The 24475-nt window shown below is 47.0% G+C and overlaps 8 protein-coding genes across 8 annotated transcripts; 6 read left to right on the top strand and 2 right to left on the bottom strand.

Annotated features, from left to right (window-relative positions):
* Nucleotides 1-1553: 1553 nt before the first annotated feature.
* On the top strand, nucleotides 1554-1808 carry LAJ45_09007 (uncharacterized protein; the record flags this gene model as incomplete). The annotated part of the gene is made up of 1 exon (XM_046118554.1): nucleotides 1554-1808. The coding sequence occupies one exon, from the start codon at nucleotides 1554-1556 to the stop codon at nucleotides 1806-1808; it is 255 nt and encodes an 84-aa protein (XP_045968231.1).
* A 3372-nt stretch (nucleotides 1809-5180) lies between these two features.
* On the top strand, nucleotides 5181-6295 carry LAJ45_09006 (uncharacterized protein; the record flags this gene model as incomplete). Its single annotated transcript, XM_046118553.1, has 4 exons — nucleotides 5181-5319; nucleotides 5421-5778; nucleotides 5854-6212; nucleotides 6273-6295. 4 exons carry the CDS (start codon nucleotides 5181-5183, stop codon nucleotides 6293-6295), a joined length of 879 nt encoding a protein of 292 aa, XP_045968230.1.
* Nucleotides 6296-6511: 216 nt separating this feature from the next.
* LAJ45_09005 (uncharacterized protein) lies at nucleotides 6512-9515 on the bottom strand (the record flags this gene model as incomplete). Its single annotated transcript, XM_046118552.1, has 8 exons — nucleotides 6512-7363; nucleotides 7692-8377; nucleotides 8442-8719; nucleotides 8846-8914; nucleotides 8985-9117; nucleotides 9234-9288; nucleotides 9378-9393; nucleotides 9448-9515. The coding sequence occupies 8 exons, from the start codon at nucleotides 9513-9515 to the stop codon at nucleotides 6512-6514; spliced, it is 2157 nt and encodes a 718-aa protein (XP_045968229.1).
* A 2462-nt stretch (nucleotides 9516-11977) lies between these two features.
* On the bottom strand, nucleotides 11978-13306 carry LAJ45_09004 (uncharacterized protein; the record flags this gene model as incomplete). The annotated part of the gene is made up of 1 exon (XM_046118551.1): nucleotides 11978-13306. The coding sequence occupies one exon, from the start codon at nucleotides 13304-13306 to the stop codon at nucleotides 11978-11980; it is 1329 nt and encodes a 442-aa protein (XP_045968228.1).
* A 15-nt stretch (nucleotides 13307-13321) lies between these two features.
* LAJ45_09003 (uncharacterized protein) lies at nucleotides 13322-13646 on the top strand (the record flags this gene model as incomplete). Its single annotated transcript, XM_046118550.1, has 3 exons — nucleotides 13322-13354; nucleotides 13421-13520; nucleotides 13573-13646. 3 exons carry the CDS (start codon nucleotides 13322-13324, stop codon nucleotides 13644-13646), a joined length of 207 nt encoding a protein of 68 aa, XP_045968227.1.
* Nucleotides 13647-15135: 1489 nt separating this feature from the next.
* Nucleotides 15136-15646, top strand: LAJ45_09002 (uncharacterized protein; the record flags this gene model as incomplete). The annotated part of the gene is made up of 3 exons (XM_046118549.1): nucleotides 15136-15404; nucleotides 15481-15522; nucleotides 15571-15646. The coding sequence occupies 3 exons, from the start codon at nucleotides 15136-15138 to the stop codon at nucleotides 15644-15646; spliced, it is 387 nt and encodes a 128-aa protein (XP_045968226.1).
* Nucleotides 15647-22075: 6429 nt separating this feature from the next.
* On the top strand, nucleotides 22076-22790 carry LAJ45_09001 (uncharacterized protein; the record flags this gene model as incomplete). The annotated part of the gene is made up of 5 exons (XM_046118548.1): nucleotides 22076-22212; nucleotides 22269-22321; nucleotides 22419-22490; nucleotides 22674-22701; nucleotides 22757-22790. The coding sequence occupies 5 exons, from the start codon at nucleotides 22076-22078 to the stop codon at nucleotides 22788-22790; spliced, it is 324 nt and encodes a 107-aa protein (XP_045968225.1).
* Nucleotides 22791-23079: 289 nt separating this feature from the next.
* LAJ45_09000 (uncharacterized protein) lies at nucleotides 23080-23628 on the top strand (the record flags this gene model as incomplete). Its single annotated transcript, XM_046118547.1, has 5 exons — nucleotides 23080-23214; nucleotides 23298-23314; nucleotides 23406-23413; nucleotides 23475-23542; nucleotides 23626-23628. 5 exons carry the CDS (start codon nucleotides 23080-23082, stop codon nucleotides 23626-23628), a joined length of 231 nt encoding a protein of 76 aa, XP_045968224.1.
* Nucleotides 23629-24475: the final 847 nt, after the last annotated feature.

Below are 24475 nucleotides of genomic sequence, written 5' to 3'. Positions count from 1 at the left end.
AGGTGAGCTGTTTATAGACATGAAGACATACCTGATTGCAGTACATATGCCCTACAAGAATACTTGCCCCCGGCCCTGGGGCAGACCAATGCAGCGAGTTTGATAACTCAGTTGCAGTCAGCCCAAGGCCGACCAATGCAGCGAGTTTGATAACTCCGTTGCAGTCAGCCCGAGGCCGGTGGTGATGAAGCTGTTGCTGATCGTGGGATCACGATGCAGCTGAGGGATAAAACCCTCAAGGTGAGCAGCAGGACAGCCGCAGAGAATGGTGTTGTCAAACAACAGGTGAAAAGATGCCATTAAGGCAAGAGAAAACAAACCAATTTAAAGAAAATCTACCGAGAGGGATGGAAAAAATAAATATGAAGTGATAGACCATCATTGTACGGGAAAGTGAGTTGCTTTCACACGTAAAGGGGATGGAGAGGGTGGCTTTTGGAATAGATAGGAGATTAGGGGAGAGTATGAGAGAGAGAGAGAGAGAGAGAGAGAGAGGTCCAGTCACATTAAGAGAGGCAGTAATTAAGCCAAGAGAATAGCAGATTTCCCCGCGTCCCGGGGAAGGCTGGCCATGGGTAAGTAATTAATGGCACGGCCAACTCTAGCTCTGTCAATGCGAGCACCATGCATGCATGTCGCTAAATGCACCCCCTTCCCTGAGAAAGGGCCGCGTATTATACCAGTACCACATCTACATGTAGTATCAATACTGACTTGGTCTACTCTAGAGACTGTTTATTACTATTCCCCTGCGCAGCCCCTGCGCAATCGATCCCCCCTTCAAGCAGAGCTTAAAAGACCGGTTTACGAGTCTGAATGGCGCAGTTCGAGTACGCATTAGACGCCCAAGCTCACCCTGGCGGCCCCATTGATCTATATCTACTTTACAGCCCATCGGTAGACCGTTGTGGTGGTGATAAGTGATTTAGCATCTTTAGCATGTCATGCGAGTGATATTTTGTGATTTGGCTTCCTCCCTGTTTCATCGCGATTATGAGTGACCACTTCAAATGGGCTTCTATATTGCATGTAGAAGATTACTGTATCAATCTTATCGACTATAAAACTATATATTTACAGTATTTGTCTGATTTGAGGAGACCTGGCACATTGTGGCATGCATGGGGAATGATACAATTGCATGATTTAAAGTAACACAACTCCGCCTCGATTAGCGAGTCCGTTATCATGTCATCTGTGAATCCCAAATTAGAACATATCTGAAATATAAAATCACAATTATCCTCTACATTTAATGAGTCTCGAAATAAAATGGAGTTGCAGATATTTTCTCATTCGATCGTCTAGCTAGTGTCTTGGCAATCAGACTAGGAATGATATTTCCAACATGAATTCTCTTTATAACCCATCCCACACTAGTGAAACTCTAATAACGACGTAATTCTTTCCAAACAATAGATAAAAATATAACCGATGACTCAACACTTATTTGTACCCCAACCAAACTCTTCTACCCCTCTTCCCCCACCTCCACCACACATCGATATCACCACCATTCCTGTCCTTACCATCAAAACAAAAGTCCATCCATCATGTATATTACCACCGTCACCTTATTTCTTCTCTACATCGCTCTCGCCGCCCTTGCGGTAGAGTGCAGACCTGCCCCCGCCCTAGACAGCCTCGAAGGCCTCCCGAACAGGATTCGTACCGGTGCCGTCGCTATCGCGAACCCCACCCACCCGAAAGACTCGAGGATCCAGAGGATTACCAGCAAGGATGGCGAGGTTATCAGAGTTCAGAATGAGGGCGGGCCTCAGAATGAGGAGGAGCCGCAATATGAGTAGGACCTTGAAGGTTATCACAGTATTTAATACTACGCATACTTTCGCTCACTCGATTGTATACTTGTATTAGCTAGAAGATATGCTCTTTACTACATATAAATAAAAAACTTCGAAAGCAATCGATGTAAAAACTTGGAATTTCACGCGGCATGAGGTGCTGTTCATCTATAAGTGACGGTATTGTAAATTGATGGGAACCTACCATCACCTTAGGTAGCCAAGTCGTTCAATGCGGAGAGAAGGTTCCGGAAGTTAGCAAACTACCCCGCCCCTACAATACCATAACTCCGCCTCATACTCACGAACGGAACTTATAAGTCAGTAAGCCACCAAATATATCCTCAAAGATATCCTAGATCTGGTCTTAAGCCGGGTTGTGCCGGTCCTGGCATGCTTGGCAAAGGGTTAGGGATGGAATTAAACTACAAGTTCCACAAGTACCATAAGGCCAGCGTGGCCCACGTACGGCCCTATCGTATGCAGATACATCGAGTTGCCTCATCGTTTTTTTAATTGAGGCTCGCCTTATCCGGCAATATCGAGCCAGAGCTATCAAATCCGGCCTGAGCCTACCGCCAACCTACCCGTACATACACCCACCAAGGGCAAACTTGTATCGACTCGATTTCTGGTAAGGGCTCTAACGATCCTCAACCGAGAATCAACTGTTGTGATGAATTAGTTATACTAAATTAGACAAACTTAGCCTGCCAGGAATTTAGGACGGAAATTTCATACCGATAATACCATGAGTTATAAATTTAACTCGAACTGGCTCGTCTATTAGACTACCGCCGCCGGCGCCAGCGAGGAAGTTTTGTAGCAGTAAAGCTCCTCTTGTGGTACGCAGACACTTAAATTTACCAGAAGCTGAAGTTGACAGATGCAACGAAAAAGCTAACCACATCAAACCTCTAGCCAAAACTTTTGTCACTTAAAGTTATCCCTATGAGACTCCTATATGCGCCTGGATACGGTCGACCTTAGCAGAAACTATGAATCATGAATCGCACCACTTGAACACCCTCCCCATTCGAACGGTTAATAATTACTGCTAGTGAGGAATTCCAATTCGAGAGTTATATAAACCAATTGCAACGCAGGTTCTTATTTTACGTTAACTGTCAGTGAGATGAGTGTTCTAGCTAGTGACCCTCCTATCCACCATTCGCCACACGGGCTAGAGTGAATGAAGTAATCAACGAAAGACACTAATTAAAGAGCCGTTCATGGCCGCTCATCGACGTTCGTCTACAATATCTGGCTCGTTAATTGGATGAAGAACATACCCAAGAAAACCCCGAGTGATGTCTTATGGTATATCAGTTCTGACTCTGTTTCGGGGATTAATCTATATAGATACCTGGTCGTGAAACACGGGTCCATGTGGCAGAATGTTCGACTATGCTAATCTCAGCTCAATTTCACTAGTATGTACAGATTTTATATGTCTGAGTTGAATATGACAGGCCAGGCTTTGAATGCTACCTTTGATATGCATAACGTATGCTTATTTTATCAGATAATTTAGTATATATAGTGAGCGTATAAGTATCTCAGGAAATTGCCCAGAAATATGTACATATTTGTGTGAAAATACCGGATCAAAGCGGGACTATCTAGCCAAAACATTGCAGTGACACTACATATACATAGCAATATTAAAGGTTTGCAGCACCCTTGTTCTAGAAATCCCAGGAACTACATCCTACCAACCAACTCTCAAGCATGCACAATAAAAAATTTCAAAATACCTCGTCGAATACCCTGACGTCAAACCAGGAGGATCTCGAGATACTATATGCGTACTCGGGGAGTCGAACCCCGTTCTCCCGCTTGGGAAGCGAAAATCATAACCGTTAGACCAAGTACGCTTGAGTTACTAAAAATTGATTGAATAATTGAGCTTTTTCAAAATTATCAACTTTCAGTGATACATTACTGATTGGGGTGTATTTTTATCTTCATTGATTCATTCAAGCCTGTTTTCAATGTTAACTTCCGTTACGTGATAACTTACATATCCTTGTTGATGAAGTCATATCAGTCTTCGCCATTGCCGCTTTTCTCCACCGCTTAAAGTACGGCTTACATGTACCGTGGTCGATCATTTTAGCAGAACCGAAAGCTTTAGGGCTACTTGTACTATGTACATGTATGTATATAAAACGAACTTAGACTTGTGTTACATACATCAGTAAAGGACACACCTGTCATGTGTATAACTTTTTAGTAACACGTATACGATGTACGCTGGAATCGATATTCAGCCCTCTTCAACTCCCAAGCAACCACAAAGACTTCCATCGTCTCCTTCATTATTACCTCTTCAAGGTCACCACCGTTTATTCAACTATCACAGAAAGTGCATCTTCCCCCAGAGACACGAGTAAACTCACGTCACAGGGCTGGTCAGAACCCTTCATCCGATCGAACTACCTACTTTGTTCAGAAGCATTTACCGATATTCTTAGACCTAAATCTACTTAACTAGACTCAGTACGAAATATCCATTGTTCTATGTTATATACATATACCCATACCAAACACTACTAATATGAATCATAGTACACGTGATGTATGGCAGACTCGCATACAACCCGTAGTACTATGTATGTACTGAACTCAACACACTCACCACAATCAATGATGTAACAAAGAAAAATAATAAACAAAAACATAGTACTGACCAAGCGGTAGTACTTGTGTTCTCATATCCTCCAGCCCTCCGTGCCCGTCCCACACTGATTCTTAAACGAACTATTTTTGGAAGTTTTCCCTAGCTACATGGTCACAATACCTGGACAGAGTGTGGCTTCTTGATGCGCCGTCATGGCCTTTGGGCTGCATGCCAGTATATATCAACTAATAACATATTGTACTCGAGTGATATACCATGACACACCAAGCCTAGCCCTATGCAACACATATATTACTTATGATTACGGGAGCAAATCGTTGGTATCTTGCCACAAAAGAGCATACAAATTGTCGAAGATCGTCAGTCCGGTTTCTAATTTATGATATCGAATTGCATATTGCTACCATATGCACGGCCACCAAACATTCTCGGTTTTAAGCAAAACCAATCCTACATATTACTTTCACCATCTACCCCGCAATTAACACTGCGAGATATCAGATGGGGCATATGCTGCAGATGACCATGCAGACCTCATTACGGTGCGCGGAGTAGAGTACGGCGCACCGTCGTCCGCATACATAGGCCCGCGGGGGATGAGTATATATATACGCATCAATCATACCCCTCTATACCAGCCCCACCGCGATATCTCCGAACCCACAAATAATCAGAACGCCGAACAATCCTCACTGCCGCATATCACCGCCGCACACCATCCAAAAGCCACAATGTCCGCCCCAGTCCCAAAAATAGAATTCGCCCGCCCAACGGCACCCCCACCACCTTTCCAACCACAGGACAAGGACAACGTCCAAGGAGAGAGCGCAGCATCAGCACGTTTCTCTCTTAAGGGAAAAGTGGCTATTGGTATGTACATATCCAATATCTGATCTCCCCATCCACCCATTCTGTGACCTTCCCGTTATCTACAAACCCACTCACTGACCACACACCCACCCATCCACCAGTAACCGGCGGCTCCGGCGGTCTCGGCCTCGAAACCTGCCGCGCGCTCCTCGAGCACAGTGTAGCGGCAGTCGTGCTACTAGACATAAACGCCACCATCGGCGAGGCCGCAGCAGAAGTTCTACGCAACAACTATCCAACAGGCACCGCGACCTTCGCCGCAGTCGACGTGACAAACACAGAAGCCGTGACCACGGCTGTCAATGCGGTGGTGAAAGTGTGGGGTGGTGTGGATATACTTGTTGCGTTTGCGGGTATTGTGAAGTCTGAAGATGCGCTTGATATGAGTCAGGCTGCGTGGAAGAGGGTGCTGGATGTTAATCTGACGGGGTCGTTTATTTGTGCGCAGGCGGCTGCTAAGTATGAGCTTTGATCTGCTATTGATGCGGGGTTGCCCTTGGCTTATAGGTCTAATATGACTGACTTGACTGATAGGGCGATGGAAGCGGGTGGTCGTGGGGGGTCGATAGTGCTCATTGCATCGATCTCCGGCCATGCAGCGAACTTCCCGCAGCCGCATGTCAACTACAATGTCTCCAAGGCCGGCGTGCTAATGATGGTCAAGAGCCTAGCGGCGGAGTGGGGGCGCTATGGCATCAGGGTAAACTCAATTTCGCCAGGATATATGAATACTGTGTTGAATGAAGGAGACGGGCTAAATGACCATCGGAAAATATGGATTGAGAGGACGCCGTTGGGTAGAATCGGGGGTGTTGATGAGTTGAACGGTACTGTAATTTTGCTTTGTAGTGATGCTGGAAAGTTTATCACCGGGACAGATATCAAGGTTGATGGTACGTATTGAATGGTCCTTTCTTTCTTTATGGTATCTTGTTAACCTTTGGTGATTGTAGGTGGAATTTCGGCCTCAATTTAGACATGCAGTTTATAGATCAAGTACTCTTAGTTACAACGAAATCATGTAGTTAGGTTTAAATATTTGTGGGGATTTCTATATCACTGGCACGGTATCAACTATGGAAATTAAATGGGTCATGGCGAATCACTCGATAGATCACACACAGCACAAGGAACACTATCTACTCTACTGCCCTGCCCAGCCCGGCCCGGTCCAGCTTAACCGCACCCATCCTCACGTGTCACTCGTAAACAGATTCGCATCCAACAAGTCCTCGTAACCCTGATCAGCCATACTCATCCATCCCTCCAAATCCACCGCATCTGCTGCATCGAAGCCCCCAATCCCCTCAATCCCTAACCCATCCATTCCAATGCCGCCACTCCACTCCTCCATCCCCACCAACAAATTGCTACTCCCCTCCAACACTACCTCCTCATCGCCCCCCTTCCACAACCTCCCCACCCTCCTCAACACATCCAAGCACCTCCCCGCCCCATCCCCCAAGCACCCTCTCGCCGCATCCAAACACACCTCCGCGCTCTCCAACCCCTCCACCCACACCGCCTCCTGCTCCTCCGTTCTCAGCACCGCAATGACCAGCACCAGCGCCGCCTGAAACACAAAATACGTACAGTACCACGCCCCGCCCCGCCGCAGCGTCTCGGCCTTTACATACTCGCGCACACTGGCGATGGTCTCCAGCGCCAGCGAGATGCACACCGCCGCGTCGCGGTCGGGCAGCTGCCGCTTGCCCTTCTGCAGCAGCGGCAGGAAGCGCTTGTACATGATCATGCGCAGGTTGAGCTCCTTCCAGAGCACGACTGCGCGCGGCTCGCGGAACCACGCGGGGACCGTGGCGGCGGGCGAGGTGAAGAAGGGTGGGAGTGAGGTGTGCCAGGTGTGGATCTGGGTGTCGAAGGCGTGGACCAGCTCGCGCGAGAGCTGGTTGTGGTATTGGCGGGAGATGAAGTAGCTGTGGATTCGGGCGGCGAGGCGGACGAGGGAGGCGTGGGCGATCATCGCGGTGTAGGTCGTTATGCCACTTGTTGCGGGTGGGAGGTGAGAGGTGGGGCTCGTGAGTTCCTGTTTGAAGGGTTGAGTTAGTGATCTTAATTTGATAGTGTGTAGAGGGACTTTCGTCTTGGGGTGGCTCTTTCTGGGGGTACCTGTTACTGGAGATGCCGGGGGATCAATTGCGTTCTGAGATGGGTGCAGAGAGCCATATCAAATCATAATCGACCCCTCGGCATCACGAGTAAGAGGATAGCACCGGCGTGAGTGAACAAAAGGGAGTGAGTGGCCTATGAGGATTGTCCAGAACCCTAATAAGTGCATCATCTTTCCACGGAGGCCCTATTCACCGGCCCTTAAAACGAAAGCCCACTATACAACAGAATACTAGGGTACGTACCGCATCGTCCACATTCGCCGGAATCCTTGTTGAGGCCCTATCGCTCACTACTGCAGGTCTCCCAAACGTAATACTCGCGCCGACGTCGAAAATATACAGTAACCACCAAACCCTTCTTCTACGCTCCCGACCCAGTGTCTCTCTCACGCATCGGTAACCCTCATGATGCAGGCCCAACCCGAACCCCATCCGTACTGCTGTGCCCATCATGTTGTACCCCGTATTGGGGCGGTCCCTCTTCTGTAGATACTGCCCCATCATTGCAAGAGCCTGCACACGCTCCAGCGTGCCCGACTCGAGAATACTTGCCATTGACAGCCCGCCACGGACGGCAGTCCAGATCCTCATATCGACATCCATTTCATCACCGTTGCTACCATCGTATGCTGTGAACGCACCAAGCGTCAGTACCATTCCATGTACCAGCCGAAACGAAGACGACGGCGGAAGCGTGCTAAGGTTATTGCACGCATTCCGGAATGAAGGCTCATGGATAAGCGGGTACGATGGATGATAGTGTTCGAAATAAGCATCGATCAGGAACGACGCCGTCAGTGTTGTAGTAAGGCTCTGCGCAATCCTCGAAATCGACGGTGTAGGCGTTAGCAACAACGGCTGCGGCGAACTGCTCTGTCGAGAAATCAGACGATGCACTGTCCGTAGGAGGGCAGCGCCAGAGGAGGTACCTGTATTATACCTTCGAGTTAGCAAGAACCCTGGGGGAGAGGTGTGGCAGGAAAAGCTACCCACCAAGGTACCCAACGTCTCGACTGTCGACATTGAGACTGGCCATGCCATCCGACAGCTCGTTGATCTCGCGCTCGTGCCACTCAAACCCGCAGACGTTCTCGCTCTCGGGAAGCATCTCCTCCAGGTCACCATCGCCGTACTGCTCTGCAGCTATGTCGCCATCGTCGGAGGAGTTGCAGTCGGGGCTGGAAAGCAGCGCGTCGATGTCGATGCTGGGGTCGAGCGTCCGGAGAAGCGTCTCGAGTTTGGCACATCGGGCTTGGAGGTAGTCCAGATTTCTGGAAGGCAGGCAGGCAGGCACACACTCAATGTTAGCCACTGCCCCGGGTCCCCGAAATGCGGGGTAGTGAGGGGGTGGGCCGGAGAGGAACAAAAACTCACTTTCTGGTCAGTGGAAGCCGGACTGGCCGGGCCTCATATGTGCATGTTCGGTTTGATTTCTGGCAGAAGGCGCAGGGTGTCTCCCCCGAACACTGAAGATCTCAAAGTCAGCTAACAGAAAATAGAGAAGGCAGGGTTGGGTTGTTCTGCATAGATATGTACCTTTCCTTTTCGACGCTGTTATGGGGTTCGGTCGAGAATAAGCCTTGGTAACTCGACTTGGGAGATACCTCATAGGCAATGTAATGTAAGGTAAAGTAAGGTACGGTGGTAAACATACCTTGCATTCTGTACACTGGGGAAACACAGTTAGCCTTCTCTTCTCTTGCTACTAAGGGGACCACCACAACTACTAGTACTGCATATTGAATTATGACATGTAGAGTAGGAAAAAAACGGGTATGGACCTACCGCCCAGACTGTAGTATTTGCCGGTGAGGCTCTGTTCCGACGTTCCGCCGGCATGCTTTAACCTGCTTGTAAACAATGATCCTCTCTTGTTGCTTGTGGATGCTTGGAGATGTGGGAAAATCAGGAATCAAGGACTGGACTCACAGATGTTCGGTCGGCTCTTCGGTTGCGAACACCAGCCTCGGGGGCGATTTCGCCGAAAATGGGGACTCACGATCGAGAGTGGGGTGTCCAACGGTCCAATGGGGGTGGTGGTGGTGGTGGTGGAAACGAGTGATTCATGAGGGGGCACTCGGTTTCGATTTTTTTTTTTTTTTTTTTTTTTTTTTTGGGGGGGGGGTGGGGAAGTGAGACGCTGTGATTTTACCAACTGTAGAGTGATATGATATGAAGAGATTGTTCTAAGCGGGAACTAACTACATGTATGTACATACGTAGATGCTCGGAATTGTTCCAGCAATCGGGTTGACGGTATCCCGGGCCACCGAGACGTGTGGTTTTGGAGAATGTCTGCGATCTCGCGTTACACTTCCGTGCCGGAGAAAGGAAGTATATTCGAACAGAATTAATTATTTACAGAAGCTTCTCTGCTATTACTACATACTAACAATCAACTAACAATCCCCGCAAAGCAATCAGTTAATCGGAAAATTGCAGTACAGTATCACATCAGATCATATCAGCACAACATATACATAGAACACTCTGCATACTCTACTCTCTACTCTATCTACGCCATCTCAAATACCCATATCACCATCCCCCCTCCTCCCGTCCCCTCTCCCGTCACTTTATCGCGCGCAAAGACTCTCCCGTTTCACAATTCCGTGTCAGCAGCATCCTTCAATATCAGTGCCGCACGCCCATCACAGGGTTAGGGTGTACATATGTGTGTGTGTGATGTGATTGTTAAATCCGCCCATAACCACCTTCACGGTTCACCCTCATCCGCGGCTACACTACCCCCCAGGGCAGGCCAGCTCGTTATCTCAGATGATGGGGGGATGTAAGTAAACGTGTCTGTTTCATCCAGCTCGTTTGTTTCCGTTCCCCAAAGTAGCATCATTACCGCGGATCCACAGTGCTCTTCAGCTGAGAAAAAAAAAATTGGGCGACTAGCTGCTACAGACATAGCCTGTGGGCCTCCTCCTTCCTGCGTGCGTGCATGAAAGCGAGAGTGAAAAGTGAAAAAAAAAAAATTTGGTAGGCAGATAGAGTAGAAAGAGGTAGGAGGTGGTTGGGCTGGGTTGGGTTGCACAAAGGAGGTGCGTGCGTGCGATTGGTTATGTTTGTGGCGTAAGAGAGTGAGACTGTGGAGAATACTCTGAATGCCCGACCGACCGGCCCCAACATGGACCAAGGCGACGTCAGCAGTGTCACGCTTTCTTTCCTTCGGCCGGGGAAGACACCAGCCTTTCCAATTTTTTTTATTATCCTTTTTTGTACTGTATTTGTATTTCCCTTTGCTCTACATGTCGAGAAACCCTGATACACCATGTACCCACCTCATGTATGTACTCTCCCTCTGCACACCGAAGGTTCGAGAGATGGAACGTGATGTAAAGAAGGCAAGGGGAACGGGAAAGGAAAAAAAAAAAAGAAAAGAGGTAAGGATGGTGCAATTGCAGGCCCAAATCCGAACACCCAGGATATGGGTATGGGTTCATGTCCATGTCGTGCGGTGCGGTGCGGGACAAGACAGTAATCGCAATCTCCAGCAGAGGGAAGAAGACCCCAAAGCTCTGTAAGTGCAGCACAAAAACAACGCAGCACTACCCCCCCTCCCCTCCCCCAAAACGCACTGTAGATCCCATCAGACCCATCATCATTTCTCCCCATCGCGCGCGAGAGGGATTGCCCAATTGCGAGGAAACAAACGAGCTGATCCAATGGCTCAATTGTTCCCGCTGATCGAGCGTGGGAAATTGGAAATTGTATTTGCTACGCGCAGGGCATGGCATGGCATAGCATGGCAAGGTATGGATGGGCATGGTAGGTATGCGATATGCGCGTTGAGACAGAAAAAGAAGACCCTGAGCATGAGACCTCCACCCGACTCGGATGTCAGGCCGCTGTTGAGAGGAAGTGTGTGAGAGTTGCCGCTCTAACCCCCACAGCAGGGAAACCACGCGGCTTGAGTGTGGAGGTAAACAAATCGGATACGCGTCAGACGTAAGAGCGGCAAAGTCAACAATAACGCGTCAAGATCGATATGTTAGAATCGAGACACCTAGAAGCCACAACCCCCCCCCCCCCGAGACATTGGAATTGGTCAATGGCAGGAATTCACACATGGCAAAAGATGGAGAACGATAAATTTTGGTGGGAACCAAAAAAAAAAAATCACTTTGTATTTCGTTCCCTAGATAGAATGATTTTTTCAAACCCGCTTTGCCAGAGACAACGTAAAAAAAGGAGCGAATGCAAGAAAAAACGAATCAAATGCCAAAAACAGAAGAAACCCCCGCTTGATATTGCCTAAAGACTACAAACATGATTATCCCCCCCAATTCCCCTCCCCAAATTAAAATTCGTACCATCTTCTTTTTTTGTGGTGTTTTTTCGCATTAAACATGAAAGATATCTGAAAAACGTGACACAAAAGGAAAAAAGACGTAACTATCGCGACCGCCAACACTACTCCCAAGAACACCCGCCCACAGAGACTAGTACACGATCATTCAAGGGACACCCAAGAATGAATTTTACACACAAATGGAAAATGTATTAGAGATATAACACGTTTACAACTTGTGGGCAAGGTGGACAATCTTGTAGTCAACGGCCAACTCCTTGCCGTGGTCAGAGATGACCAAGACACGGACGGACCCAGATCCGTGGCCGAAAGCCTCCTTCAAACGTCCCCAGAGGTGGCCCTGGTCGACGACCTTGAGACCCTGCTTGATCTCACCGGTCTCGGTCATGGCAACGAGCTTTCCGTCATCACGGATGTCGATGAGACGGTACTGCTTGAAGACGGGTCCGAGAAGGGAGTGGAGGACGACTGAGGGAGATGGGTGAGAGACAACACAAGGCTCCTCGTGAAGCTGCTTGGTGAACAAGTCAACACCGAGGTAACGGTGCTGGCCGGTCTGAGCAGAGGTGGTGATACGGATGATCTGGCAAGGGCGGTGCTGGAGGATCACCAAGTCACCAATGCGGATGTGGTGGCAAGGGATGGTGAAGGTGGACTTGGTTGACTCGTGGGCAGATGAGATGTGAGCTGCCTTGGAGATATGGGAGTCGTGGTGGCTAAGACCGGTGGAGTGGTCGTAGCTGTGGACATCACCGTGAGCGTGGGTGTCGTGGAACTTAACCATTGTGAGAGATGAAGAAGGGTGTTGTTCGAAAGAGTGTTCTTTTTCGGTGAGGAGATGAGACTCGCGGACTTCGACTACGGGAGCGAACTCGTCGACGGTGACTTTATGAACGGTGTGGTGGGAGGGCTGTTCGTAGACGGGATCTACAACTGTTGTGCGTTCGACAGTAGTAACTTCACTGACAACAATGGGATCTGGAGAGTGGTGACTGTGGTGGTGGTCTTCCGAGAGATGCTGATGTTGGTTGTGGAGGTGAGAGGAGGAAGAGGTGTGGTGGGAGTGCTCGTCTTTATGTAGGTGGACGTGCGGGATGTGCTCAACAACCTTGTCAATAACCTTATGCACGATTCCAGAAGGGGAATGGTCGCTGTGGTGTTCGTGGTGTTCGTGGTGGTCGTGGTTGCTGTGGTTGCTATGGTGGAGGTGGTTGCTGTGGTTGCTGTGGTTGCTGTGGTGGAGGTTGTGGTTGCTGTGCTCCTCGTGTTCGTGGTGCGAGTGGGAGGTGTGGTGTTGGTGGCTGGTGCCGTGCAGCAACTTAGGGAGGTGGGGGCGGTGCGAGTGGTGTCCGTGGTGGTGTCTCCCGCCCTCAGAGGAAAGGGATGAGACAGAAGACCTGTCAGAGAAGATACCCTCTTCCGAGTGGCGGCGCTCCTCGTCAACGTAAAGTGCTACGTGTTGAGAGGGCTGCTCGTCATGATGGTGATGGTGAACAACCTCCTCGACTACATGAGTCGAGTGATGGTGCACGGGCATGGGATTGTGAAGATGATGATTGTTATTGTGGAAATTTTGATTGTGATGGTGAGAGTCGTGACGAACTGTCTCAGAGATTACAATGCGCTGATCCTCCTCTTCCTCATGAGATAGGTGGACATGATGTCCCTCAAGATGATGTCCCTGTTGTTTCTCCACCTCTACGACTTCGTGATGAGAATGATACTGGACAGGCGGCTCTACCACCCCCCCAGTATGGTGATGCTCAATTGTAGTTTCTTCAACTACGTGTGTACTAGTCCCAGGTGTCTTGTACGATGACGGGAAGACACTGAAGGGAATCGGGACTCTGGCGTCAAAATCCAGCTTGTCTGCTTAGTGATTTCTCCGGGATTTTCCTGTCGCCTTAATTAACGCGACAAGAAAGGAGAATACCCTGGTTTGTGGTATTATAAAAAGGGGAAAGAGGTGTTCAAGCTAGATGATGAACACGTCTGGCTGATTGAGAAGAGGCTGGAGCGGTTGGGATGTGAGTGAGGCGAGTGATTGATAGAGGAGGAACAAAAGGGAACCTGAATTCGTGATGAATTTGCGGGTTGAAGTAGGCGTTCGGGGACCGGGGTGAGAGGTGACGCGAAATCTCTATGGGTGGGTTTCCTCCAGGTGTATTCTGTGGTCCGGGGATTCTCTAGACGAAGATCTGGGGTGGGAAAGTAGGTACGTGGGTGCCTGAAATGGGGAAGGGTACTAAGGACAAGGGAGCACTATTTGCCAGACGAGACTACAAAGCTACGGTTCTCTCGAGGGGGGCGGGGAAGAGAGAGACCCGTTTGTTGTTGTGTGGCTGGTGCTGTTTACTCTTACCAGGATCTCAATAGTAATACCGTAATTTGACGATCACCATAATAAATGGCTTTATTTGGGCAATTGATCATATCAACCAAATAGTACTATAAGAAACCAGAACTCTACTATGTGGACGCACGTGAGTGGCTGTCTTAGCACGGCCTGTGCGATTTTGTTTTGTCCTTTTCAGCAGGATTTGACCATAGAATTGGCGACTTTCCAGGTCGTGTTGGTGGCCAATTCGTTCCCTGTCCGCTATCTGTGTTTGATAGCATGCAAACAAGAATAGAAACACAACCGGGGGCCGAATGGGTAGAATACTGTGCAACCTTTAGCTGCACTCTGCAGCCCCCTTTCACCCCCCGTATGCACCAATTGTCAGTATGAGGTAAAATAGGAAATGAATATCAATCAAAATCAGAATTGCCTCAAAGAGGCGGCCATTATTTCCACCACCACCCCATGGGGAGTGAGGAGAATGATGACAGCTCATGAGACCTTGTCTGGGTGAAAGGGAAGTAAAAAAATCTCTCCGAAGAAAGGAAAAAGGAAAAGGGTTGTATGGGGAAGCGAAAGCGAGAGGCTGGGGGGGAAGGGAACAGGAGCCAGCCTCTCAATTTCCTCTTTAGCGAGAGACGCCTTCAGCGCAATTGTTCAGTTTTGATCAAGCAAGTCGAGTCGTTCCTAATTCGGTCTTGGCGTTTTTCGTGGATCTTTTAGGTTCAGGTGCGACGAGCGCGAGCGAGGAGAAGTCGGGATTGGAGAATAATGTGCCAAGGAGCAAGGGTCCCACCTCTATTAGCGCTGTTGGCTCGACAACCGGGAGATTGTGATGGGCTGAAAAAGACGCCTAGCGATAAACTACTCTAGCGGGCAATCGATCGATCTTGGGAAGGAAGGTGGGGCGCGAGGCGAGCCAGGATAACCTAGGGCAACCCGAGTTGCACCACCACGGTCCACCCCAACCAACATGATGCAACGCAAAGATCGAGACCAGTTGGCTATGCTTGACGGCCCTGTCCATGGAGAATAAAAGACCAAGGAAGGAAGGAATCTGGAATAAACTCCAGCTTCGGCCCAGCTTCAGCTACCTAGAAAATTGTCATCGTCTGGATATTTCCTCGTTTGTTTCGTTTACTGGCTGGGAATCAACCGCGCGCAAGCCAGCTGGATACTATATTGGGCCTTATCAAAGGATAAGAGCATTTGCTGTTCAATGCATTCAGCCTTCATCAGCTAGGAGTCTACTCTGTCGGCCAGGCCATTGGGAAGGTCGGACCGCCGATCGCATGTATGGCCTTCCACCGAGAATAAACAAGAGCCATCTTGAAAATTGAGCGGCTTTTTCTTACAGTAATTCATTGCAGAGAAGCAATCCTTTTTGTTTGTTGGTTCTTCACTGTCTCCAAGTACAGCAGTAAACTACCTGTACATAGGCGCCATTGACCATAGAGTAGTATTCAACTCCTCGTTTCGCTAGGGCCCCTACATACCGGCGCGGTGAATTCGGTGAATCCGGCCGGAAACGCCTGATGGCTTCCTATGTTCGCAGCTCTCGAAACCATTCTGACACATACTACTTGTCCTGCTCATTCCTACCGTTCACCCGGTCAGAAACAGGTGTAGCAGAAACCAGGCCCCAAAGCCACCAACCACTAGAACCCTAGGACACTCAGAAAGAAGCCAGCAGAAGGTTCGGGGAGAAGAAAGAAGCCTCGAAATTCCACATCGGACATATACCGCTACGGCACACGCGTGTATCTACAAGGATCCCCTTTCGCCACGCAGAACTCAATTAAAAAGAAGGCCGGCAAGAGCGAGCTGAAATAAACCACTTTACCTGAGTGTAGAGTGACTCGTGACGAATTGGGTACAAATTGCTCCCTGAAGGAAGGGAGGGGGTTGGGTTGACTGGGTTGCTGATATGCGAGTGGTTGCGCATGCCTACGTCGGTATAAATCGGTTTAAGGTTCGGGCGGGAGGCACCGAAGAGAGAAAAATAATGTAAATGCCAAACGGAACGGGTTCACGTCGCTGTTGAAACCAATTAGCAAAAAATAAATAAATAAAAGTATTGACCAGTATTTTGATATCCAACCGTTGCGGTATTACAGCTGTGCGTGGACATGAACAAAAAAGTATCATTTTACGATACGACCCGGTTGGAGGTTCAATGCCGTACGTGCCTCTCCCGGCCGTACTCGGTAACCTCTCCAATACCATGACGCATGAGATCCACGTTTCTCATCATGGGCATTTTCTTTCTTATCCACTTGCAATTTCACATGCAACGCGAAATCTGTGAGATCTGAATGGTAAGGTTTCGATCGGAAAGCATAGATGATCACTCGATATGCAACCAACCACGCCAACAGGATTCCACCGCAACAGAATTCCACCGCAACAGAATGTACCCCGCAATTATGGCAACGCCCGCAAATGGTAGACAGTCCAATTGGAATCTTAAATCCAAGAATCCTATTCGATGTTTGTGACGTTTCCCTCGTGCAAGCCACTTCCCTCCCTTCCCGCTCCATAGCGTTGGCAGCCAAGAGTTTTCGGCGGAAAGATCAGGAAGTATCCACTGGTAGATATCAATGTTTGCAGAGGCCAAACGGGATAAAGTGGGAAACATATTCATCTAGCAGGATTGAAAATTATAAACGTGTCAAATACCTCATGACAAGATCCGACGTAACTATGTTGAATTTTGCTGATCAATTGACTCGCAAGGAAGTGATGTGGCGTCGTTTGGGTTAGGGCTAGGGTTAAAAGCTAGGCGCATATGTAGCACCAACGAATTGAATGCTGACACCCAATCGCGATGGCCCGCACTGGTCTGGTCTTGAAACGCTTCAAGTGCGAGGATCCCTTACATACGAAACTCTGAGCCGCCCCGATTTCGATATAGCTCGAAAATATTCATGAATAAAGGACGAGTGATATCACCTGATTCAAAAAAAATAATCCTCTGCAAAGCCACGAGGACGGTCCCTGAATGATGTGTTCAAAGGAAGAGTAGCTCGTTCCGGAAACCATAAGCAAGGAGCTACTGCAGGGTGCAGAACATCAGCTGGAATATCAAAAAGAATGAGAGGATACAGTTCATTTTGTTGGCATACCGGCGTCCATGTAGGTATTGTCGCTTTGCCGTCGCATATGGGCAAAGTGTTCTTTTTTGCAATCGAGCTTGATAGTGCTCACTCAACATGTCCCCGAGTTAATTCTTCCAATTGTACTCATTAGGTGTGAATTTTGACCGGCGTATACACCTGTTCCGTCTTTACTGCGAATCATGGGGTATCACTCGGAACGCTGATTCGTGCAAGTGTCGATCAGCGTACCGCATAATGTCAAATGTGCCAAATAACTGCCGGTCAAGAAGACTCTTTTTTGTATCGGGAAACGATCAGTAAAGTGGTAGTACGTTCTGTCACGTAGAACGTCACGTGCGTCACGTCACACCATGCTGGAATACAGCATGGCATACTTTGCCATTCTGACTGAGCTTAAAACGAAAAAGTTAAATGGACAGAAACTTACTGTATATGCTATTAGCCATATGTGTTGATCAATTTGCGTAGTTCTCCCCAACACATCCGTTCGAGTTTCCGTTGGTGACACCAGGGTAGACTTGGCGGCGGCGAAGATACAGATTCCTAACACATTGACTAGTAGGTAAAATGTTGGCGAATCGAAGATGGTTTGCAATTGAACCTATATTTCCCGCAATGCCGAAATATCCCCAAACCACGCCAAACTTCATGTTGGTAGATAAGTAGGCCCACGCCAGTACGTACTCTCACTATGAATAGAGCCGGTTTTCCCTGGCAAACATCTGGTGGTGAAGGAGATATTCGAGATGGCGATATGTATGTACGGGACTCAGGCTTACATATAACACACGAGTCAGTCTTCAGGTAACAGGGCTACTTTCATTCCGGGCGTAAATTTATCCACTATTCAATCCCAACTCTGAATTTATTCTTAGAGTTCGTCTATCATTCCCGCTAGTAGCCTTAACGGAGAGCGGTACTTACAGTGGTGAATCTAGGCCCGTAGAGAGCTCCAGCGGATGAATGTAGAAGTATTAGTGTTATAGGGTTGTTTGGAGTGGATGTGATAGGATAGAGGGGCAGAACGAATGGGGGTGAGGTCCACCCCTCTCCCACGTTTTGTCATGATGGTTCACTAGCGTGGAAATTATGATTTAATTGAAGTTTAACACGGCAACGGGAGATGTAATCGGCACGTCATGGCTAGATGTACGTACATGTATGTTAACGCCACAGCAGGGCTGCCACAGAGGCGCCTTGACTGGTTGTAGGTATCATTGACACCTGCAATCTTTTCTATAGCCTAGAATGATCCAATTGCAATACCTACACGTACCTTAGTTCAAATATTTAGGCTGTCCTCACTACATGCATTGATTCGGCATCACCAAAGAATCTGCCCTATGGATTCATTTCGTCAGACCTAGCCGACTGTCTTGAAGTACTTAAATTTTCTGACCTATAATATGTAAGTTATGTGCTAAAAGTATGTCTTCAATCAACACATTATATCCCCGGCATATAGTCAATTTTTCGGTTTCTTGTTGAAGTTTTGCACCGGCTACGCGTGGAATATATTCAGCCATAATGGTCCTGCTCTATATCAAAATATAAAGCCTTTTGCCAGGTCAATCAGCTAGCACGTGGTGAATATGTACATACTAGAGGACAATCTGGAGTCTCAGACCCATGTCCCCACTTTTATTAAAACTGAATCTCGATGATTAGACTTCTGGGACTTTAGCTTATCTGTTTGTTAGTACAGCCACTCTGCAAAAGTGTTCGTGATTTGGTTTTAATATCAATGCGCAGTGTGACGTACCCGTAATGTTGATATTAATGCTCAGATTGAAAACAACGAAAATTCTAGTATATAATATAGTTCATGACTATATAGAAAATGTAGGCCATTGATCTTTATTCTTCATTGATTCCTGACGCCATTGGTCTTCTCTTGGTGTATGCGGCCACGGTTACATATGGAGAAATGTCTCACTCCGAAATTGGAATCACGAACACTTTTGCAGAGTGGCTGTACATGTACAAGTGACCTAATTCTAGCCATGTTATTTAATTATTAAAGAGACATTAGACAGGATGAGCTAAAAAGTGAGAGAGATTAAATGAGGATGCTTATTTGGCCTTGATATACAAACATATATGTAATGAAGACCCAACTAGACCCAGAAGAAAGAATGATAAATATCAAGCCCGGGAGCTTTGCTCTTTGTCACAACATGAAAACCTTACCAAATGAGAATTTATAGAGGGAAAAAAGATAACCAAAATAGCTTCTTTTGAAAGAACGTAAACTTTTCTGAGTTGTAGTTTTGCTGTTGGCTGATCATGATTTGAGTTATTAATCATAAATTAGCCGTTAAAGTTTACGGAAAGGTCTGAAATGTCACTTTCTAGCAACTACACTTGATGTACGCGTACGATAACATGTAATTCAAAGCGACACAACATATGTTTCAAAACGACACAGTCTATAGATCTTACCTTCCGTACGGTACGGACTTTTTGACCTTCGGTATTATTCACTCCCACTCCCACGATCTAAAGTGATACAGGAAATCTGAATTTCACAGCATGAACTCATTTCACAGCTACAATACAATCAATGACTTCCAAAATTCGTCGAGTAGTGGCACAGCCCAGATTTCATAAAGAGTAGCTTCTTAGACCAGTGGAAATGCTTGAGAATATGGTCCAGAATTAGGTCACTAGTGACAAGCCCCCTCCAGACTTACGGGTCTGAAAGTAAAGGTGATACTGGATTTGACTTTAAGTTCACAGTAGCTGGGTATCGGATTGTAGTTTGCAATATTTGTGAGCACTAAGTCACCGGAACTATGAAACTATGAGAGTAGCTCCGAATTTCTATGTCAAGAGGTCACCATGCTATCTTCCACCTATTCTTCCATGGTGACCTACGCCTTTGGACCGAGGGAGTGAAGTGTGTCAGTTTGCATTGTATGTCATCGTGCACCAATTGACAACGTATATCAAAAAGCGCCATTTTAGACCTCTCCGCAAGTTTTAGCTCCCATTATCACAACGCCTTTGAGATTCTATAAGGTTCTTCACCCGATAAATTGCAATCATACTATCTCAATAATGACCATCGTGATGGAGTAGAATTTAATATTTCCTCAAGCTTTCTGAGCCGCTTTTACCCATAATAACATTGTTTGAAACAAACCTAGCCCTATTTCAACTGAAATCTCTGGAATTTGCCTTGCCTATGAAATCTGGATTGTTTTCGAGAAGTATCGTGGGTTTGGTATCTTTATTCTATATCAGCTACTTAACCTTTCAAACGATCATTGGATGAATACATGACATGGTATTCTACGAAGTATCATTTCTACTTAAATACTTGCATTCCAATATGTAAACGTATACTACATGTAGCTTGTATACAAGTAGAGGTGAAGGCCAGTTATTACGGTGTATACGGCGAGGGTGGAAACGTATGCCTCATGAAATGTGGCTTAATATGTTAGATACGTATACATACGACGCTGTCTAAAATTCAGAACACATTCACTGGAGATTTATCAGACATACAATATCCAATGAATCGTCGAAACTGGATTCTGCTTTGGGTTATCGGTCATGAGCTTTCACTCGAAGTGCCACCTAAAACCTAACCCTAGCGGTGGACAATAATAATAATAATAAGAGTAGTCCGCCCTACCCTCAAGTAACCCGAAAATTATGGCGGCGTACTTGGAGTTATCCGCGCCATATTCGGGCATTGTAACTGGGGAAAACTTCCAAAACCTAGCTCGCGCAAAATGGTGAGACCCTATGGGGAGAATGAACCATAATATACAGTACCAAAATACCGTATTGTTACGTATACGGTACTTTTACGGTATTAATACGGTATAATAGTTAGGATTCCGATTTAATTCAGAAGTTTTGCACGATTCCGTATTGGTACAGCACTTATTACACCCCCTTTTTCGTGCTGTATTATTAACACGGCATTACAGAAGTGGATTCAATGACTGTGACGTAAAAGAAGTAGGCTGTAAATCTACGGTATCGCTACCACCTTCTTTGAAATAATACTACGGCTTTATACCATTTAGCATCGAAAAACGTTCATTCCTTACTGTCTTAATTTTTGGACCACACGTAGTCAGAAAACTGCAGGCTTGTATCCTGATATCACTAGGTATAATCTCCCCCGACGTACTATATGTTTGAACAAAGCTTAAGAGACTTATTTTTTCTCCGGTTAATCCTGCTCACCACGTATCACTCGGTTTTCAAGAGCCCGAGAGAGCGCTCGAGGGGGAAAAGCGTCCCCAAAATCTGGTTTTTTATCCTATTGGACCGACCCGCGCATGAAACTGTATCAGAACTTCACCAATGGATTACTATTTCCAGAGTCTCAAATAATTGGCTTGCTGAAACGGATATGTTGTTGTTCGTTGGCAACGACCGTCATCCATAAATAGCCTAGCCATAGATCTCTCATCGTTTTGATCAAGCCTTCTACGGGTGGACCGTTTCCCCATGGCAGCGGGTACGTCTCCCGTGTAGGCTCGATCTAACAGGTACGTAACCCTAACCCATTGGAAAGAAGAAAAAAACCGCATTTCTCTTTTAGGTAGGAGGGCGAAAGTTCGTCAATATGTGTTAATATTGTGGTAGTGTAGATTTCACTTGCCCTACATGTAGGTTAATAAATTAACTGGCATATCTACTCGGCATCAACCTCTGGACCAACCAAAGCGGAAAGGTCAAACGGCGAATTTGGCTGCTTTCTATTGGACAGACTAATATCTCCTGGCTTAGTAAGTGCTAATCCGGAATATCCTTATCTCTTATCTCTTATCTCCCAATCAGAATCAGACAGTTTTTCCGTTAATTAATCCGGGCTTTATCGATGCCGTTCGTGGCCGGCCTTGTTAGTGTGCTGTCTGTGCGAATCTCTGCCTCTACAACGCCAAAGACTCAGTTGACCACCATCGTGAGAATAGGAGATCTAGAGCTTCCCACCGCCTCTAAGGCCACCTATGTAGAGTAAACATAAGGCTCAAACTACACCTCCGCCCCGAGACCCCCGAGACAGGACCAAGCTTTTCACTCTCACTCGGCCCCCACTTAAAAAAGGGTCCTAACGTTTCATCTAGTGAGTAGCTTTGGCTGACAGCAAGCAGGAGAAGACTACCGACCTTAGCTCACGGTCCGGTACTCTGAATCGTTGAGTGTCTAACACAACTGGACAGGATATATAAGTCATGCGGCGAAAAGACAGACAGACACACGCTTATGCAGCCGCACGTACTCTGCTACTGCGCGTACGTATTGCCATCCGTGACATGACGCGGGGCAAAACCTCTAGAATTCTGCCTGCAGAATGGGACGTGCGAATGAGCGGAAAGGAAACGAAAATAAACAGACGTGACCCCGGGATTCGCCATAGGCACTGTAGATCTGATCGAAGAAGGGAGGGGTGCTTACGAAAAGTTTATCCAGCGTAGCGGAAAACGTGGATATCATTGACAGTTTGTGGGATATCGCTGGTTCGCCTATTTACTCGCGTATGTGCTAATGCAATGATTAGAAGTGTACACTGGTTGCTGGTAGAAGTGGGCTGAGATAGAAAAAAGCGGGTTTGGTCGATCTCTGTTTCCGATGAATCGATGCTTGCAAGACTTGGGAACCTACAAAATTCAGTTACGATGTGTTTCGAGCATGGGATGTCACTCGTCCCGCCTTGCCACGAGGGCTAAAAGGTGGCGAGATGTTTTGAGATATCTACTGGTTTTGGAATATCAATGGACGATATACAACAAAAGGTCTTGGTTGGCAAAGTGGAGGTTTAGTAATTTGCGTTAAGAGTTTCTATTGCGACTGGATATGGGGGCTCAAGTCGAGTGACATCGCATGACACACGCACACCACCACGTCAACTATCGTGAGGTTTTAGTGACCTCTTTAGCACATAGCACAACATCACTTCCCACGATTGCGAGTGATCACGAGCTCAACTCAATCCTTCTCACCGCAGCCTGTCTCTCTGTCGGTCTTCCTGTCGTTAGCCTTAAGTGACGATACTTCTAAAGTACCTTTTCTTTTCATCGCAACATTAACAACACCAACAGGACAGATCGCAATGCCAGTGAGACGTGAGCAGAATCTAATTCGGTCGACCGCCTAGTATGGTACACGCTCCACCTACGTCGCTAGACATATTCACGACGGGGCCGAAGATACGTATGTATGTATTCCTCCGCTCCGTCCGTGTGCCGGCCATTTTTTAAGCCTTCTTTCTCCTAAAGGCCGTGCGGGCGCTCATTCATTCGATCGTGAGATTCGCACCCTTATCCCTTACCCAACTCTAACAGTGGTTAGTGTGAACGTCCCCGCACTTTTACTTTTTGTGGAAGGGAAGGAAAAAGCAATAGAAAGGAGCTAAGGAGCCAGAAAAAGTAATTATGACATTTCCTCCTTCTCCTCCTCCCAGAAAGCCTAATCCCGCAATGGACAATGTGCGTAGCCAATGTCGTATTCCATCCACGATATGCGATCACATTTTTTTTTATCGCCTTTTATTTTTTGTATCGCGTTTTTTTATTCTTTACTTTTTACGTCGCAAGCAAGCCACCGATTGTGGGCGGGCAGTCGTCCATCTGATGGGATTAAGCGGACGCTTTTTTTTTCTTCTCTTTCACTTTTTTTATTTTCTGCAGTTCTGCAGGCGCGCAATAGCGGGTGGAGACTGCGCTGCACCGCCTGGACTGTACCCTAATTCCCATTATGATGTTTGTGAATCGATATGCTGTGAGTGTCTCTCGACTCTTTCTTCTCCTTCCAGTATACAACCCCATTCCAGGTCGTTCACGCAGTTCACGTACAACAACAACAACAACACAAAATGAGTAAGGATAAGAATTAAGCGGAAGTTGGTATAGTAAGAAGTAAGGAGTTAGGAGTAATATGTAACCTAGGGTGACGACCGTTTTGTTTTGTAAAGAATGGATATCGGATAATCTGCTGCGCCGCGCGCTGCATGCATTGCATGTTATTACACTTTGATTGATATGAATCTCGCCTGTGAATGCTCTCCCACATATGTCATGATCCTTCCATTGTGCATTTGAAGGGAAAGGTGACAAACCGAAACGAAACGGAAACGCAAAACGGGCAAAAAAGCAATGTTTGTGTAGAGTATGTATGTATGTATTAATTCTTGTTCTCTTTTCGTCACATGTATCGTGTGCGTATTCGCATGTGTATGTAGAACAGATAGACAGAAACAAGCCACCCCAAGCAAAGAAAC

Source organism: Morchella importuna (genome assembly GCF_003444635.1).
Source record: "Morchella importuna strain M04M26 chromosome Unknown Morimp01GS033, whole genome shotgun sequence".
In the NCBI taxonomy this organism is placed as follows: domain Eukaryota; kingdom Fungi; phylum Ascomycota; class Pezizomycetes; order Pezizales; family Morchellaceae; genus Morchella; species Morchella importuna.
The sequence above is the reverse complement of the archived record's forward strand: the minus strand, read 5'-3'. Positions and strand labels throughout refer to the sequence as shown.